Source organism: Emys orbicularis, chromosome 3 (assembly GCF_028017835.1).
Source record: "Emys orbicularis isolate rEmyOrb1 chromosome 3, rEmyOrb1.hap1, whole genome shotgun sequence".
NCBI classification, from domain to species: domain Eukaryota; kingdom Metazoa; phylum Chordata; order Testudines; family Emydidae; genus Emys; species Emys orbicularis.
Genome location: NC_088685.1, coordinates 32632984 through 32651650, shown reverse-complemented (window position 1 = coordinate 32651650; position 18667 = coordinate 32632984). Strand labels below are relative to the sequence as shown.

The 18667-nt window shown below is 42.8% G+C and overlaps 1 protein-coding gene across 1 annotated transcript; it reads right to left on the bottom strand.

Annotated features, from left to right (window-relative positions):
* Nucleotides 1–4671: 4671 nt before the first annotated feature.
* Nucleotides 4672–16713, bottom strand: ODC1 (ornithine decarboxylase 1). The gene is made up of 12 exons (XM_065402205.1): nucleotides 16633–16713; nucleotides 14168–14307; nucleotides 13953–14081; nucleotides 13606–13779; nucleotides 13257–13429; nucleotides 12289–12423; nucleotides 12004–12085; nucleotides 11389–11472; nucleotides 8008–8170; nucleotides 7802–7914; nucleotides 6666–6880; nucleotides 4672–5144 (listed from the first exon to the last, which is right to left on the bottom strand). The coding sequence occupies exons 3-12, from the start codon at nucleotides 14052–14054 to the stop codon at nucleotides 5000–5002; spliced, it is 1386 nt and encodes a 461-aa protein (XP_065258277.1). The 5' UTR covers nucleotides 14055–14081; nucleotides 14168–14307; nucleotides 16633–16713; the 3' UTR covers nucleotides 4672–4999.
* Between the last annotated feature and the right edge of the window lie 1954 nt (nucleotides 16714–18667).

The window sequence follows — 18667 nt, the reverse complement described above, 5'->3', positions numbered from 1 at the left end:
GAAAGGTGGATGATAAGCTGCGAGGCGTTGACAATGGCCACAACTGCAGCGATGGTCGCAGCGGGCTCCATGCTCGCAGTGCTGTGGCGTCCGCACTGTCACTGACCAGAAAAGTGCGCAAACTGATTTCCCGCCGGCGCTTTCAGGGAGGGAGGGCGGTAGTGACGGACAGATGACGACAGTTACCCAAAAGCACCCTCGACACATTTTTTTACCCAGAAGACATTGGCGGCTCGACCCAGAATTCCAATGGGCAGCGGGGACTGCGGGAACTGTGGGATAGCTGCCCACAGTGCACCGCTTCCAATGTCGACGCTTTCCCCGTTAGTGTGGACTCACAAAGTCGAATTACTGTCCTTAGTGTGGACACACACGTTCGACTTTGCAATATCGATTCCACATATTCGATTTAAGTAAAATCGAACTATTCTCGTAGTGTAGACATACCCTAAGGTTCCCCACCTCCATCCCACGCCTTCTTTTCTCAAGAGAAAAACTTGTCCAGTTTTTTTTAACCTTTCCTCACAGGTCAGGTTTGCTAAATCTGTTACCATTTTTGTTGCTTACTTCTGGATTTGTTCCAATTTGTCCACATCTTTCCTGAAGTGTGGCGCCCAGAGCTGGGCACAGTACTGCAGCTGAGGCCTCCCCAATTGCCAAGTAGAGCAGTACAGTTACCGCCCATAGCTTACACACTACGCCCCAGAATATTAGCCTTTTTCACAGCTGCAGCACATTGGTAACTCATGATCCACTGCAACCCTCAGAGCCTTTTCAGCAGTACTACCACCTAGACACTTATTCCACCCCCCCCCACCCCCCCATTTTTGCTGCAGCCATGTCCTAGTATTTTATGAACCTTTCAGGATGGAGATGTTTGCGCCCTTAACTGTGATCGTTAGTCTTTAATGTTAGCAAAGGGATTGGAGCACCCAAAGGTGTGATTATAATATGGTTATAGCATCATGTTTCTAGTTGCTAGAGCACTACATTCAGGGGAGCAGCTTCTGGCAGCTTAGTGCCTTACCTTATGAGTAGTTCAGTTTATTTGAGTGGAGTACACGACAAAAGGTGCTACTCTCTATAAGTAGGCTTGGAAAGATAAGTTAATTTATTGGTAAGTGTCAATGAGCGTTGCTTTCAACATGCACCCCCCCACACTTACCTCCCGCCCCCACCCCAATGAAAAAAATATTGCCATTGATGATACAGCCCAGCATTGTAAGTAAAATATGGCTAGAGACTTTCTTAACATGCAATTTAAGGATATTTAGTTTGCAATGTTTATGGTTATAAACCTTTAACTTTTTGAGTCACATCTACTGTCATTTGATAATTATTTTGTGCCTGCAGCAGTTATCTGACCAAACCCCCCTTCCCTCCCAATTTCCTGCCATTGTGAAAATTTAAATTGGAAAAAAAATGCTTAAAACACCCATCTACTGAGCACAACTGTGAAGATTTAAATTGCTTTACAAAATAAACTGAGGATACGTGTTGAAATGATTAAATAAAATAAACATTTAATTCTGCCATGTCTCATGTTAAGACTGGCACTAGCTGGGCTGGAATGCTGAGACTGTTTTCCTAACACGGTGCCGTTATGATTTACAGCATATTTTGACCATATTTGATAATTGTTTAACTACAACTGAAGAATAGCAAGGCTTGTCAGAAGACAGTCTATGCACATGAAAAGCTACCTCCCTAGTGCAAATTCCTTTCTATTTTAGGACACTCAGCTAGATTGTTTTACTTTAGACAAGCATGAATTAGAATTAAAAACATTTGTGGCATGTTTATTCAAAGCAGCCTGGGACACAGAGATACTGGAAGCTTTGGTGTTATTTCCCCGCCCCCCCCCCCCCACTGCTGTGTGATGTACTTAGGTTAAACATATGAACTCTTTCTTTAAAGCATATTTATGTTTTTCATCTGATGTGATAGTCTCCAAATGCTTGTCATCTGTTGTTAAAATTCTTTAGTGCAGAGCTGTTAAAAGGAACTCTCATTTTTCTGGCCTCCTTATTAAGCTGTATAGGAAGATTAAAATCTTTCCCTTCTCAGTGCTCGTCTGTTCCTCACATCGATCAGATTCTGCAGGCCGAGGCGCATGCAGTACCTTGTCAAGTATCAGAGGGGTAGGCGTGTGGTGCCACACGTCAACTTCAACTGGATTTCACATGGGTGTAAGGGTCTATTTGTACAGATGAGATTGCAGGATTGGGTCCTAAGTCTGCAAAGGTCTTCACACACTTACTGACCCCTATGCCTGCACAGCATCCCATGGGATTACACCCCTTTGCAAGAGGTGCCCAACCACAGATTAAAATGAAGATTTAACTTCAGCTGGGAGATCATCAAACCACCTGGCCCCAGAGCCCAAGTAAGACTTAGTGAGAGGTGACCGGCCAAAAGGAGGAGAATTCTTGGCAGGCTTCTGAGCTATGCCTTTGATTTAACAGGTTTCAGAGTAGCAGCTGTGTTAGTCTGTATCCGCAAAAATAACAGGAGTACTTGTGGCACCTTAGAGACTAACAAATTTATTAGAGCATAAGCTTTCGTGGGCTACAACCCACTTCTTCGGATGCATATAGAGTGAAACAATAATATTGTTTCACTCTATATGCATCCGAAGAAGTGGGTTGTAGCCCACGAAAGCTTATGCTCTAATAAATTTGTTAGTCTCTAAGGTGCCACAAGTACTCCTGTTATTTTTTTGATTTAACATGGCTCAGCTTTCAAGCAGGAACCCAGCAAGGAAAGAAACAAATTGCTGGTGGCAGAAGAGTAGAGTCCTTGGGTGCCTCTACCAGAAGGGACTGCTTTTGCTGGTGCACAGCCCATACAGTGGAGCTGGCTTAGGCTCTGTTTCCACCAAGCAGTGGCCTCTCACAGAAGATGCTGATCTAACAAGGCAGTCTCTGGCATGCACTGATGCTGCAGCAGAGTCTGGTCCAAACATCAGCTTTGCACGAAACTAGCACATGCCAGGGGAGGAGAGACCTGAGACACAGGAGGACCTCAAACTAGATGTGCATCCAGAGGTGGAATTCCTGCAAAAAGTCACTGTTGGGGAGCAAGAAACAATATAGCTGGGTTTGGACTGACAAGTGTGGTGACCAAGAATGGAGGATTTGATGGCCCAGCAGGTTCATAGGTGAAGGTAAATTACCTTTAGCCAGCAGCCCACAGCATACCCTACAGTCCCTACCTGTATCCAGAACTCTGCTATGCTAAATGGTGGCTCAACCCCTTTGGAGGCTGGTTACACACCTCAAGTGAAGAGCTGGCTTCAGCCAGTCTACTCAGCTTGTGAGGGACCTTCCACAGCTAGAATGTATGGCTGGAGTCAGGTCCCTGCCATTCAGAGTATGGCACTGGATGTAGCAAAACTTGGTTAATACTTCACTATCCTTATGCTGAGGACAGGTGAGGAGCTGCCGTGGCCAAGATGAAAATTGCTACCATAACCCAAGGCTCTGCAGCCTTTTCCCAGAACTGTTCAGAAAACGTCTCACGGTAGCCATCTCTAAAGTATGAAAATAGGTTGGGCTGTATTTAGGAACATGTTGGCTAATAGTAGTAGATAGGTTTAACACTTCTAAAAACCATCTGTTCATGATTGACCCTAGACTCCTTGTTGGGTTGATAATAACCAGCTAAGAAGTTTTTAAAAAGGTGCAGAACCCATAAATGCTACTGTTTTAAAAAGATAGCCAACAGATTTTTAGACATTTATTTCCTTGGCTAGACAAGGCCTGCGTAGCAAAAGCAGTAAGACTTGGGTTGTGGAGTACCTGCTATAGTTACATAGGGGAGCAGTTTGAGGGAAGGCTTTACTCATCCATCATGAATGCTGTAGTACAGAATTCGGTGTATGAAAATGATGCATTTTAGCACTCTAGGCTGCATTTTTTAATTTTTTTTTCCTGGTTTTGACATTTATATAGAACTACAGAAGACAAACAGATCTCTGAGCAGTTGGCTGGTCCCATTGTGCTAGCCCTAGCTTCTGAGAGAAACAGAACATATGACAAATGAACAGCAAAAATACTTCCCACAGAAGACAGGACAACACAATGTACTAACATAGCTTTAAAATAAATTAAAAGCCTCACTATATAACTTTCCTGTAACAGTGTTATCCATTAGTGAGTGGGAGGTGGTGAACCTATGAAACAAACAGATGTTTGTGGAAGTGTGTCAATTTACTACTGCACCATGTCTGATGCAGCATAGTCCCGTAATTCCATTTTACATGTCATTAGAGCTGGACTTGCATTGTCATGAACCTCACTGGCAGATGCCAAACTTCAGGGTATGTCTACATGAGAAAGTTACAGCAGTTTAAGATTTTAAAACAGTTAGTTAAACAGGTGCAAAAATTTGTGAAGTCCACTTCTCTAATGGATTAAGTTGACTAGCCACCTGTGCTGACTGTTGCATAAGTATTTCAGCTCTCATTTGTATTACCATAAAACCTAGAAGAGCAGGTTTACTGTACACTATGCAATGCTAAATTTAGCCTTGCAAAACTGTCTTGAAAGCATGCCAGCTAAATTCACTGCACATCCTTTACTAGGTCTATTTGGCATAGAGCAACCATCAATACTTTAACATCCATTCATGACAGTTTTAAATTCATGTACACCAGAGAATAGCCAGTTATTTCAATACTTTATTTTAAAACAGTTAGGTCACAACACTAAGCTCAGCCCATTCTGCCAATATACAAGCTACAAATGCTTGTCTGACAGTCAAGGGTTAATCTTTAGTAGCATACTTGAAAGTGAGTAAAAATCCATATAAAATATTCAAATAGTTTCCATAGGAACACAGATAATGTGACCCCCATCTCCTAGTCATCCATTTTGTTGCATTTATGCTGACCCTAGACTTAAAAAACAAAAACATTTAAAAATTCTAGCAAGAATTAAGTTAATGGTCCCCAAAATGCCCTAGAGATTCAATTAATAAACTTGCAATTAAACAATATCTATACATTAATACTAGTTGAAGCACAAGTTGCTGGATGATGTTCAATTCCACTTTCCCAGGCACAAGACAGTGGCAAAGTACTGACATCCTGCTCCTCTTCTTCAGCTAGGAAACCTTGCTCCTTAATCTGTTGCATTAGTTGCCTAAATAAGAGGAAAAAAATAAGTCAGAAAACAGTCTATATATTTTACCCTGTTTTAATGGATTCCAGTATCAAAAAGGATCTTGTTGGGCAGGTCAAATTAGGATCTAACTTCATCCCCAGATCTACTGATAACAGGTTTGCTCAGAAGTAGAATGTGAATCATGAAGTAACAGCTTTAAATTAGAATTGCATTCAGCATCACTGAATAATTAGAATGACTTGTTTGGGCACATTCAATTACTCAATCGCCCCTCCACACACCCCATCCACCCAATTTTGCTGGCAGCAAAAGCCCTAATGTAGATGCAGTTATGTTGGGTGGCATGTGATTTTTCCACTCCTACTTGACACCAGCAGAATTTAAGTGCAGACCAGGCCAGAGGAATGTTAAGCTTCGTTACAACAAACTGAGCATTTCACTCAGGTGTTCCCCTCACTACCCACGGTTCTTGAAGATGTCAGAGTCTACATTAGTTCACACTTCTTTCAAAATACAAAGTTTCCAAATATGAATGCAGAAAGCTAGACACTTAAATGAAATCTTGCAATTTAAATGTGTGTTAAAGGGGCTAATGCATACCAGCAGGCTACATGTTGGGACACCACTAATTTAAGTTAGACCAGGTCTACACAGACTTCTGGCAGCATAGCTGTGTAACATGAGGGGTGTGAAGAGGTACAATCCCTGACTGACCCAGCTATGCTGGCAGAATTGTGCTTTTTCTGTGTAGCTAGTTTCACTCATGAGGTGGTTTTACAGTACTGGTTTAAAAAAATAAAATAAAAATAAATAAGGGGGGGGTGTAACTGCCAGTATAGCTACATCCACACTAGAGAGCTTAAGCACCCCAGCGTAGAAATAGTCACTCTGGCAAATGGAAAATTCTCTTCCTGTCAGATGACCACAATAGTAATTCAATATATTATCTGTAAAGCAACCCAAGTGACTGACACGTTTTCAAGTCTACTGTTCACCTGATAAGTTTTTCAGCCAAATTTGTGGTTTTACAAAAAGACCTCCCCCACCCCCATTTTAAAATTAACACCTTAGCGGCTATGTGAAAGACCCATGCAAAGGGATGACCTACTACACAGGGGAAACTATATTCTCTCTAGATACAGTGCTAACAAATGCAGTGAGTTTCACTAAGTAATCTGTTATGTTAAGGTGGAATTTTCAGAAGCATTTAACAAGGCAGTGTGTCCAAATCCCATTGAAAACAAAATGGGAGCTGATTTTTTTTTTTTTTTTTTTTTTTTTAAATAAAAGGGGGCCCAAGGAAATAAGTAAGTCTCAGCAATGTAGTTTTAGGCTACTATAAATTAGAGAGCATCCCTTTAAATCCAGCTAGCTATAGAAGACAATTCTACGTGAAGTAACACTTGTCAATTCATAATAAATGGACCTTTGGATAAGTAGTCAACAAGGAGTTTTGTTTCAAGTGAATAAACATCAAGAGCTCTTGGCAGACCTAGTAAAGGTCTCCCATCTAAAGCAGAAGTGCGACAAGTTACTAACCATGCTGGCCTTGACATCACATAATTTATTGCTGGCCGCTGGAATCCATTGAAAGTGGAAGCCGCTGCAACTGTGTAGGCACCCATATTTTCAAATAGCATCCAATCACCAACTTGCAACTCTGGCATATCAAAGCGCTCAACAATACGATCCAGGCCATCACATGTTGGTCCCCAAATGCTACAGGAATAACAGCCCTCATCTGGTTTAGGTCTCTGAAGAGAGAAGTAAGTTACAAATTACTTTTGACTACTACTTTTCTTACACAGGACTAAAGCAGGAGTTTTCCCAAACAAATAGCTGCCATGATTGAGGTGATTAAAAGCATAGAACTCCAGCTCTAAAGTGTGGAAGAAAAACAGTGGCTGGCAGGGCCTCCTACATAAGTGATCTTCAACTTTGGAATCTGCTCCACTGAATGGCCCGCCCAGAGCTCACATTTGCCAACCCAGGCATTTGTCAGGAGTGGTGGCAGGATGGTAAAGATGGTGGTGGGTGGAATATGAAGGCATTATGCTTGAATTTATTTGCACAGTGGAATGAGCAGTCTATGTTGATTTAGCATCTGGAGCAGAGGTGAGCAAACTACGGCCTGCAGGCCACATCTGGCCTGCGGGACCATCCTGCCTGGCCCTTGAGCTCCCTGGAGGGGAGGCTAGCTCCTGGCCCCTCCCCTGCTGTCCCCCATCCCCCACAGCCTCAGCTCGCCATGCAGTCAGCGCTCTGGGCAGCAGAACTGTGAGCTCCTGCCAGGCAGCGCAGCTGCAAGAGCTGCCGGCCTGCCCTGGTGCTCTAGACTGCACAGTGGCATGGCTGGCTCTGGCCAGGCAGTGCAGAGCACTGAGACTGGCAGCTGAGCTCCATGGTAAAGGGGCAGGGAGGTTGGATAAGGGGCAGAGGTCCTGGGGGGCAAGCAGGGGACAGGGAGCAGTTGGATAGGTGTGGGAGTTCCAGGGGGCCTGTCAGGGGCCAGGTGGTTAGATAGAGGGTGGTGGATAGGGGGCAGGGGCCAGGTTGTTTGGGGAGGCACAGCCTTCCTTATCCAGCCCTCCATAAGGTTTTGGAACCCTGATGTGGCCCTCGGGGGGGGGGGGGGGGAAGAGTTTGCCCACCCCTGATCTGGAGGTATACTGTACCTTTTGCAAGACTGGCTTAACATGTGCATGATCATATAGGATGCAATTGAATGATCCATACACTCCATCATTCACATAGTACATAAGAGTTTTGCCATTAATATCATCCTCATCTAAAAGGAGATGAAAATATGAAAATAAGAACCTTTGGAAAGTGAGTTTTCTATCTGGTTGCAAATGAGATTAGGAGATCTAGTTTTACATACCATCAGAACCTGACTGCTCCTTTAATACAACTTTTTTTGCAATTATGTTAACGGCCAGTGTGAAAGCTGATGCAACATAGTATCTGCCAGGCTCTGCAATAATTCTTATTCCAGAATCACAAGGAAAGTATTTGTCCAATGCCGGATTGATTACATTTGTGATCTAATCAAGAGACACGTAAGGTTGTTAGTGACTGTACAAAGCACCAAACTAAAAAGTTATTAAACTGGCTATTGCAAGAGCCAAAAGGATAAGGATCTAAAAACAGCCCAGTCATAAAGCACTAAAAATCAGTACACGGCATTAGCTATTTGCATGGTCTAAAAGCGTTATGGAATAAAACAACATGGGGAGACACTGTTTAAGCTTTTACTGGTATGAAATTAGTACCTTGCTGTCTGCAAAAACTAAGAGTCATTTCAACATGTAGTTAATAAAAGGCATAAAATAAAAAAAAACTTATAAAAATGTCTCAGAAATTAAGAGATTTAAACTAAAGGAGAATCACACTCTGGATGGCTTCCCACAAGTCAGTTTGAGCAATTGACCTTTCTGGAAGTTGAATTTTCACAGAATCAGAGTTGTTTTGTTTCTAGATCAGATGTACACTTTCCTAGTCTCAAATTCCTCCTATTTTTAGTAGGCTAAACAAATTAAAAGAATCAAAAAAGATATGATGTAAAGGGTCTAGAAAATTATTCCTTTATCTCTTTAATTATTTCTGGAAGCTTCACAGATTAGACTATTTGTGTACGTATTAACAGACGTAGAAATATGAGAACTCATTTCTAAATCAGGATTTAGACTTGTGTACTGCATCTGATTTTACTGAACAGCACCCTTCCTGTATTGTTTAGCTGGTTCTACACTAGGGCCAGCATTAAGAATCATACAGGGTAAGGCAGCAATTTCTTCATATTAGAAATTGAAAACAAGACTCATGTTTTCTTGAAGAGTCAATGTTAGATTTCCCACAGCAACTGTTTCCTTAGTCACAACAGCATCTCAATTGATAAAATAAGGCTATGTCACTAAAATAGAGGCCCCAATTTTTACTCCAGAACAGCCTTAAGACATCAACTTTGGGTCTAGCACCTGTGTAATTGTTACCATGATACTGTGGGAAAGGAATGCAACTAAGGTGATCTCCATGAGCCCTATGGGAATAATGAGAAAGGGAGGAGCTCTCTGAACCACTGGGGGATAGATGGGGAGGATGAAATGGTGTAAAACAGACAATTCAGTTAAATAATTGTTTGTCCTGAGAAAATATTTGAATGTGTCCCTCCTCAATGGCCATGGAGGGGCAGAATTAATGGCCTGTTGCAAATGGGCGCCATTGGGGGGGGGGGGGGGGGAGATATATATATATATATATATATATATATGGTGTTTGCTAGGAATGTACACAACACTTGGGGACACAATTCCACCAGCATCTGGCACAGTTACACACATCTACACGCTGCCATCAGGACTATGGTGCACATATGGATCTGTGGAACGCATTGCTGTGCACAAGCGAACTAGTGCATACTACCCAATTCCATACAAAATGGTTGAGCTTGTTTGGACAATACCCCATTTTTCTGTAAATATCCAGTGGACTCATGATATGGACAAAAGCATGTGAAGACTGCAGGAGCAGCTCACTGCAACTGGACACCACTTAAAATATATTCTCCAAAATGGTGTTAAAATTTTGACCCTTGTCAAAGGAGGAGAAGCAGTTTTTTGGGTGGTGACCAGGATGTTGGACTATACTACAGTGGCCAGGACTCTCAGTGTTGCTGTGGGTTATCACAGTGGCTGGTGTATTGTTAAGTATACTTGTGTTACCGTTGTATATGGAAACAGTCAAGAGGGGCACAACCCTCTAAAGAACAGCCACTAATTAGAACCTATAAGTAATGTAGTAAGCCCCCCCAAGTGTACTAGACAACCTGGACCCAACCTTCTCAGGCCCACTATAATGGGAAATCTGGAACACTAATTGGAATAGACGTAGTATGCCTGTACGAGAGAAGGTGCAGGGCATTGTACTACACAAGGGGCAGTGGGACAGATGGAGCATTCACACATTCCACCTTGATGCCTGGCCCTATCAGGAAATGTGTCGCCATATGTCTTATGCTTTTCTAGGGATACCTGGGCAGGAGGATTCCAAAAGAAAAAGAAAGGGGTGGAGTGTTAGAATATAGATATTCAGGCCTGCTTGTAAGGGCCTATACTTTAAGAACTTAGATGTATTTTTAGTCACTTAGCTGGTTAGAGGTATAAAAACAAAGAATCAAAATCACTGTCCGCCTGTGTATGGGCCTTCTCTCACTAGGCTAGCCTAAGAGCAAGGCCTCCAACTAAGGCCTTTGGCTAAACAGCAGGAGCAGCCATAAGCTAGGAAGCTTATGGTCACATCCTCACATTCCAAACCAGTCACATTGAAATAAGGTGGTATTGGGCTGTTATGAAGACAATCCTGTCCTGATCGTTCCCACCACCACCAGATAAAGAAACAGATCTTAAGATGGTTAAAGAACACTTCGTTTGATTTCTTGCCAGATAGGCTGTTATCAAGGGTTGTGGAACCCCCATTTCTGTATTGTTTTATCTTTATGGCCCCCACTTTTCTATTGTTAATTTATCTGGTTCTCTAATTGTTTTGTCTGCTGTATAATTAATTTTGCTAGGTGTAAGTTAATTAGGGTAGTGGGATATAATTGGTTAGAAAATTATGTTACAATGTGTTAGGATTGGTTAGTTAAATTTCAGTAAAACCACTGGTTAAGGTATAGCTGAGACTATTGCTATATAAACTGGGATCAAACAGGAAGTGGAAGGGAAATTGGAATCATGTTTGCTAAGGAGGGAGAACAGGAACAGGGAATAACAGGGTAAACGCTCTGCGGCATCAGAGCTGGGAAGAGAACACTGGGGAAGAGACTATCGGCATATCTCTATATAAGCTCAACTGGTGTGAAGGGCTTTGGAATATGCTTGCTTGGAAACTAATCCCAAACAAACATTGCATTGTGTGCACTTTGGACTTCTGGTCTTTTGCTGCTTGCTGTCTTTGTGTCAAGAACCAGGGAAGTGGGAGGGGGAAGGGAAAGCCCTCTAACACAAGCCTTTGCCATGTTAGCATTTACTAGGTCTGTTAACTAACGTCATATGTATTTAAAGGGCTAAGGCCATCATCTACTTGATTCTGCAATTAACAGAAGAAATTATGACTTCAGTTCAGAATCAAAAACAGATTCCACTAGTCTTAATACAAATCAAAGGGAACCAAGATACCAGGTAAATAAATGTCTGTCCAAGTTTACTCTATCAAAATATCTTCACAACCTGATAAACCAAGTATTAATTAGAAATCATCATACCTCTTCAAATTTAAGCTTGACATCTTCAGAACCAGGGAAGCCACCACCAATATCAAGCAGATGCATACTGAAACCAAGCTCTGTCTGCAATGTTAAAATGGGACAGTCAAGCAAAGAAGTGATTCTTGAATAGTCTAACATAGGTCAAAACCAACTCAGTTTGAAGATTAAACTCTTCAAAATAAAAAAATAAAAATCCATTTTATTGATACTTCTGACAAAGAAAACAGACTAGTAAATTTTTAACTTGCTGGTTCTCCTGCACTAGTGCTTTGTGAGAACAACAGGGAATGTTTAAGATTCTATATTGTTTTTGGTAAAGTTTTTTTTTTTTAAATTGGTTGTAAGATTTAGTAAGTCTTTTTTCCTCACAAAACTTAAATATTGGGTCAACTATCAAAGGATTACCAAGATTCAAAAAAGTAACTGACCATATGACACTGAATACTAACTGTACAGGAAAGGTTATAAAGCTTCTTATTTTAAGTTTTTGGTTCCAAAGTTGTACATTACTTTGTTCAAGTGGCATTTCATTCTGACAAGTCAGCTGTATGGTCAGTACCATAAAATAGTGGTCCAGAAGCAATGCTCTTAGGCAAGTAAATTCATACTTACTCCCATATCAAAGACACAACGGGCATCAGAAATAGCTTGAACAAATGTCTCTGGGTCAGTACAGCCACTTCCAACATGGAAACTGGAAGACAGATGCAAATCTCAGTTGCCTTTTGGAAGATTTAAGTAACTATTTAGACAAAAGTAATATGTAGTAGCAGATTAAGGTGTCAGTTCTTGTGAGTGGGCAAGTCATTTACATATTTATGTAGACCTTGATTACAATGCATATTTCTAGATGGATGTTTTGACAGTTTGTATATACAGATCCAAGTTATTACTAACCTGACTCCAATAATGTCAAGGTCAAGTTCTTTTGCCCGCTCCAGAAGAAGTCTGCTAGTTTTGAGGGTAGCTCCAAATTTAACACTCAGGCGACAAACTGCTTTGGAGTCATCAGTTGCGATGCGTAAGACTAGCCTAGAAACAGTGTCCAATTTAGTGTCAACCCTCTAGATTTTCTAGAGCAGCAGACAATCTGGTTGAAATAGGTTTCAGGTCAGGAGAATGGGGTCTAACTTATAGAAGGGGTTCTCAAACTTCATTGCACCATAACCCCCCTCTAACAACAAAACTGTAGTCATGAGGGGGGCTGAAGCCTGAGCCTGCCCAAGTCCCTCTGCCCCAGGTGGGGGAACAAAGCCAAAGCCTCATACCTCAGGCTGGGAAGGAGGGGTAGGAAGGGTGGCAAAGCCAAAGCCCAAGGGCTTCCGCTCCAAGCAGGGGGCCTGTAACCTGCACCCCACCACCCAGGGCTAGAACTCTAAAGGCTTTGACCCCAAGCAGAGGGGCTCGGGCTTTGGCTCCAGGCCCAGCAAGTCTAACGCCAGCCCTGGCAACCCCATTAAAAACAGGGTTGCGACCCATTTTGGGGTAACAACCCACAGAACTGCTGAGAGAGACTTATAGCAAGTCAAATTTAAAATAACATTTTACAGCAAAGTTGGCTTAACGAAGGTGGACCTAATTTAACATGCAAGCAAGTTTGTATTGTCCTTGGTTCCTTATAAGCCAGTATGATACAAAACTGTACTTGACAGACGTGTATCTGGACAGAAAAATTTCTGCGTTCTCTTCCAATTTTGTGTTAGTGTTAAAAGTTGCGTACCTTAGTTCAAATTGGGGGGTTAGTGTAGACCTGCCCTTAGAAATAAAGCTGAATGTGTGTGTTACCTAGGCACACAGCTAATACAGGATAGGTGAATTTAAACATGTTAAGCCCATTAAGATGCACAAAACCAAAAACCCCTTACTTTGCCTTTGGATGAGCTCTTGCAACTTTCATTAGCTCTACTTCACTATCAAAAGTCATCATCTGCACACCATTGTTGGCAGCATGTTTAATTTGAGAGATTTGTTTGCAAGGATTTGCATATATTATTCGCTCTGGAGGTACACCAATGTTCTGTACCAACTGGATTTCAGTCTGGAAAAAGAAGAAACAGATTACACACTACTAGCTAGAAAACAAACAAATGGATGATCTCATCCAGAAAGTGTGTGAAGATGCAGCATTGACAATCAAACACTCCTAGTTTCAGCTTTGTTTGATCGTATGTAACATCCATATATGAAGTTACCATCAAAAACTGAAGATCTTACCTTACTAGCACAATCAAACCCTGCACCAAGGGCAGCAAGTGTCTTCACTATAGCTTTACTGTCATTACATTTGACGGCATAAAAGGGTGTTACTCGAGGGAGTGCTTTGTACCATCGGAAATGCTTCTTTAGGACATCCCCAAGGTCAGCAACATAGAAAGCATCTTTATCATCCTAAAAGAAAAATCAGGTCATCTTCAGTTATGCCCCCTCGCTCAGTGTTCTGCAAAGTTACAGTATAGGATTTTTTGAGCAGAAAGTAAAACTTAGAAATATGGTACAGAGTACAGTTAATATATAAAATTGTATTTTAAGAAAATGCACTCATGTTTTGCTAGCATACTTACAGAGGAAGAAACTTCATTTATTTTTTGGTCTAGAATATCCTTGGCAGTAAAGCCTTCATCAAGGAAGGTGAAGTCAAACTCCTCATTGCTGAAGCTGTTCATTGTTTCTAAGAGTGTAAGTGCAACAAACTGGATATCGAAAGAGGTATTTGTTAGTTCATTCAAATTAGCAACGACCCCCCCCCACAAATGATAGTCAAGATCCACAAACTTACATGGACAACTAAGAAATATCAGCTTTGTTCAAATTCTTTCAACTGTGCACCCAAAGATGTGCTTCAGAAAAGCAAAGTCTTGATAGATCAAGGCAAGTTTTCTGTCCTCTGTGCAGCAGTTGTATGATGTTGCATTGAAACTGTTCAAAGAAAAGAGAATGATTTAAAAAATCCTAACTTCCATATCAAATTTATTTAAATGGTCATTTTTCTACTTTAGAAACAGGAATACATTGAAGAGTACACACTAAGTAGAGCAAGTTATATAAAAAACATCACAAGTATTTTTAAACATGCCTGTTTACTACCATTCGTCATTTCATCTCTCAAGTCACTCTACAGGTAGTTACATATGCAACAAATATTTGGCCAAGTTATGACTCTGAAAATTGCTATCTGTACATACTCTGAGGTTGGCAGCTAAATTATCTAAAAATTGTTTGTACAGAACATGTTCCAGACCAGGGATTGAATAGGCCTTTCCCTGCAATTGCTCCACATGGCTGCCAAGTTGGTGTGACAATAAAGGAGGACAGGAGATGGTTTCTCCTGTTCTGCCAATGCTTCCCCCACAGGCACACAGGCAACTGAAGACAAAGTAGCCTCACTCAAATGCCAGGGGACAAGGGCTGAAACTACTAGAGAACACTCCCTTCCAGAATCTGGAACTGAACTTAGAAGTCCCAAGTCTCCGTTTTCCTCAGCTGTCTAACAAATAGCTGTGAAACCCACTAGTCAAGTATATGTATTTCATGCATCTCTACAGGCTGGTCCAAATGGAGGATGGCAACCAATTATTTTATTAACTCAAGTGGTAGACATCTGTGCTGTGAATCTAAAGACCCCCAACCTTGTTAATGATTTTGGCAGAGCTTGATATGGTTCCACATGACAGTTTTTTTTTTTTTTTTTTTAAAAGCTTAGGAAAATACATAAAACACTGCAAGTTAAAAGAGTTATGGCTGCAAAATTTAGTACTCAGGAAATGCCCTAGTGTTGTATGCATTGGGGGTCTTTAATTACCATTAGCCTCACACCTCTCCCAGAACCTTCCTTCATTCAATGGACAGGAAATAAATCGGGGTTGGATAGTCAACAAAGCTATTGTCTGTAAGACTGCTGCCTCATCTGAGGAGGAGTTTGGAAGGTGTTTAACAAATGAGGCAGGGGACTTTTTGAAGAATAAGGCAGCTGAATGCAACCCTGGAGAATTGGCAGATTCTCTCCCTGTCTCTGCCACAGAGTTCCTATGCAAGTCACTTAAACTAAACTTTTTACAGGTGGTCAATTATGTACTCATTTTCTGGGTGCCCAGTTTGAGACAAATGGAAACCTGATTTTGAATCATGTGCAACTGACATCTATGTTCAAATCACAGCTCCCTTTAATTGCTATAAAATGCTAAATAGTCACATTTAGTGAGTCCTGTTTGCCATATGCACTGAAAGAAGCAAGGAAGCTCTGGAAAAAAATTGTGCATCATGTAATTAAAACTGTATCCTAATACACAAGGGGGCTGAATTTAGATTGCACGGGCAACCTTAACTCTGGTATTTCCTAACTTTCGCATCTTGACTTTGCAACCTTAATGTTCTTTCAACAATTACTGTGACGAAATGAGAGCTATAATTTCAGGTTATCACTGAACTGTTCTACGGGCAGTTTTAGCGCATGCTTGAGTTAACACACAGGAAGTCTGCAGCATCACTTTAGCTTCTCACAGATTAAGTCTTCTAAATGAACACACGGCCTGCATCCCCCAAGGAGTACTGACATAGTTGTCTAGTTCACAAAGAGAAAGTTCACATCCAGCACTATAAACCTAGAAGTTCAAGTTAATGTTTAATTCCTTCGCTCCAAAGTACACAAGCTTCAGTACTACGAACAACAGCTAAACGGAGATCCCCCGGCCCAAGGAAAGCACCCCTCACTAACAGCTTCGCATGTTTTTCAAAATGCAGATGATTTCAGGCATTCACTTGTGGGCCAATTTAAAGGAGCCAAAATAAACTTAAAGGAAAACTTTAAAGTCCCCTTCCACGTAAGCGATTCAGGGCAGTCTACGTGCCCGCTGGTTTGGAGGGATCGCTACTGCAATCACCGGGGCGATTTTGTACCATTTCAACCGCGCGATCCCGTTGCGGTGGCCGGGCCGGGCCCGCCGCAGCCGAGTTCCGGGGCCAAGCCCGCGGCGCAGGAGGCCGCGTCCGCATGGCCATTGCGGACCAAACCGGCTCTCACAAGGGAGCGCGCAGCCCCTTCTCCCGGCACGGCTGGCGGCTCCGCGGCCCCTCACCGCCCTGCGCGGGACGCCCCCTTTCTGCGCCTCCGGATGGGTCATCGACGCTGCGCAGCGCGGCCCCCAGCCCGTCCCTCCGCCGGGGCTGGAGAGAGACACGTGGCCCCAGCGGCCGGCCGGCTTCCTACCCACCTCCCCCGGCAGAGCGCTCGCCCGGCCCCCTCACCTTAATCAGCGCCCGTCATGGTTCAGCGCCTCGCCCGGCAGCCGGTCGGCCCCCTAGTCCCGTGCCTCCTCCTCAGAGACGGGCCCCGCTGAGCTCGGTGGCTGCTGGAGCCGGAGTGGACGCGCCGCCCGAGGAGGAGCCGGGCTGGAGGAGCCGCCACAGGCGCTGCCGGCCGGCTTCAGAGCACTGACTGACAAAAGCCGTAGCGCCAGCAGAGCTCGTATTTATAGGCCAGACTGCGTCGCTATGACAACGCACCAGCTCAAACCAGCCCCGATCGGCTGGGACCGGGCAGGAGCCGCCGCCGCCGGCGGCCGCTATTGTGACGTTAGAGTTTTCGAACACGCGCACGGGGTGCGCCACGCCTTCTCCTCCCTCCCCTCAGGGGCCGCGTTCTAAGGCCTTGGGTCCAGACCAGTCAGGCAACCTTTCGCTGGCTCCTCCTCCCCCTCTGCTCTTCCCTGCTGGTGCTTCCATCCTCCCCGTTCTTCTCTGCTGCTTCTTCTTCGCTGCTGTTCCCCTTCCTGTGCACCCACTCCTGCTACCCCTGCCTTTGCTATTGCCCTCTCTGCTGCAACCCCTCCACCTGCTCCCTCTTTCCGTCCTGCTGCTTTTCCGGGAAGGGTTTCATAACACAGCTGGCGTGTTGAGACAGCTCCCAATCCCCCCTTCCTGGCACTGGGATTTCCATTGAAGTTCACATCGGTTTGCAGTGGTCATTGACTGGGAACCCTTAAACATCAACTTAGATTCAAATCTCAGCTGGGCAGTTTAGATTCGAATGCAGTAAGGGTCAGCTCACCTTTTTACCTTTCTAGAGTAGATAAATCGAGGACCATGTGTTGTCTTTCACTTGAGACCTTAAAGACAGGTTCTGGTTAAAACTTTCAAAAGCATCTGTGTGATCTATGCCCAGATCCTCATTGTATTTAGGTTTCTAGCTCCCATTGATTTCAGTGGGAGTTAAGCATCTTTGAGGATCTGGGCTTAGGAGCCTAAGTCCCATTTCAAAGGGGATTTAGGCACTTCACAGACTTAGGCTCCTGAGTGAAAATTTTACTTCCTGTCTCTGAGTAATCATCAAAGAGACTTATACAGGGGAAGGGGTGTGTCCTGGTTTCCTGTGCCAAAATGTCCCTTCCTCTATTGTTAGTGTGTTGTACACTCATTCGTTGCTACTTTTCACCCCAGTAGCAGTTGTAGTTTCACAATACTATATGCAATCCTTTAGGCTGAAAAATGCAGTAGACGTGTGATGCAATTATTATTGTCAATAAGCTGCTGTATTGCAAGTTAACAATGTTATTGAACCAACAATTTTAGGTTTATTGAAAATAAATATTTTGCTGCTACTTAGTTTTCCCTCTAAAGTGTATGATTTGAACCTTGTAATTTGGTTATTTAATCTTATGACGCTTAGACCCGCTTGTGATACATTTCACACGTAAGACATTGCACAACATTGTTTCTTTGTGTGGGTGTGTTTTTTTGAAATCAAATCATATTTTATGCCAGGAGTCTGCATAGTGGGACTGTGCATATGTTAAGCACATGTGTCTTTGCAGAATCAGGGCCTAAATCTTTAACTGAAGTGTGCAGTACATGGAAGGAAATGTCTTCCTGCACTCCAGCCAAATTCAGTTCTGGTGTAAGCAGACCCTTCACCAACCCAGTTAACACTATATCTGAACTTGACCCAATATTAATTTAAAAAGTAGGGGAGTAAGGTAGATGTTGCTTAAAAATGTATATAGTACTAAAAATGTAGTTTGGGGGAGGTTTAAGGCTAAGCCAAATATTGTCTTGACTTCGTTGAGAGTTGCTCATCCTATCTCAGGATTTAGCTCACCTGTTGTGAAACTAAATTTAACAGAGATAGTTTTCCCCCACTGATAGTTGCAAAACAAAAGAAAATTTAAACTATCTAACTGATCTGTTTCACAGTTTTCTGTTTTATTACATAAGGGGATTGTAATGATAAAGTCAGCATGATCTAACATAGGATGAAATCAGTGGCAAAGTTCCATTGACTTTA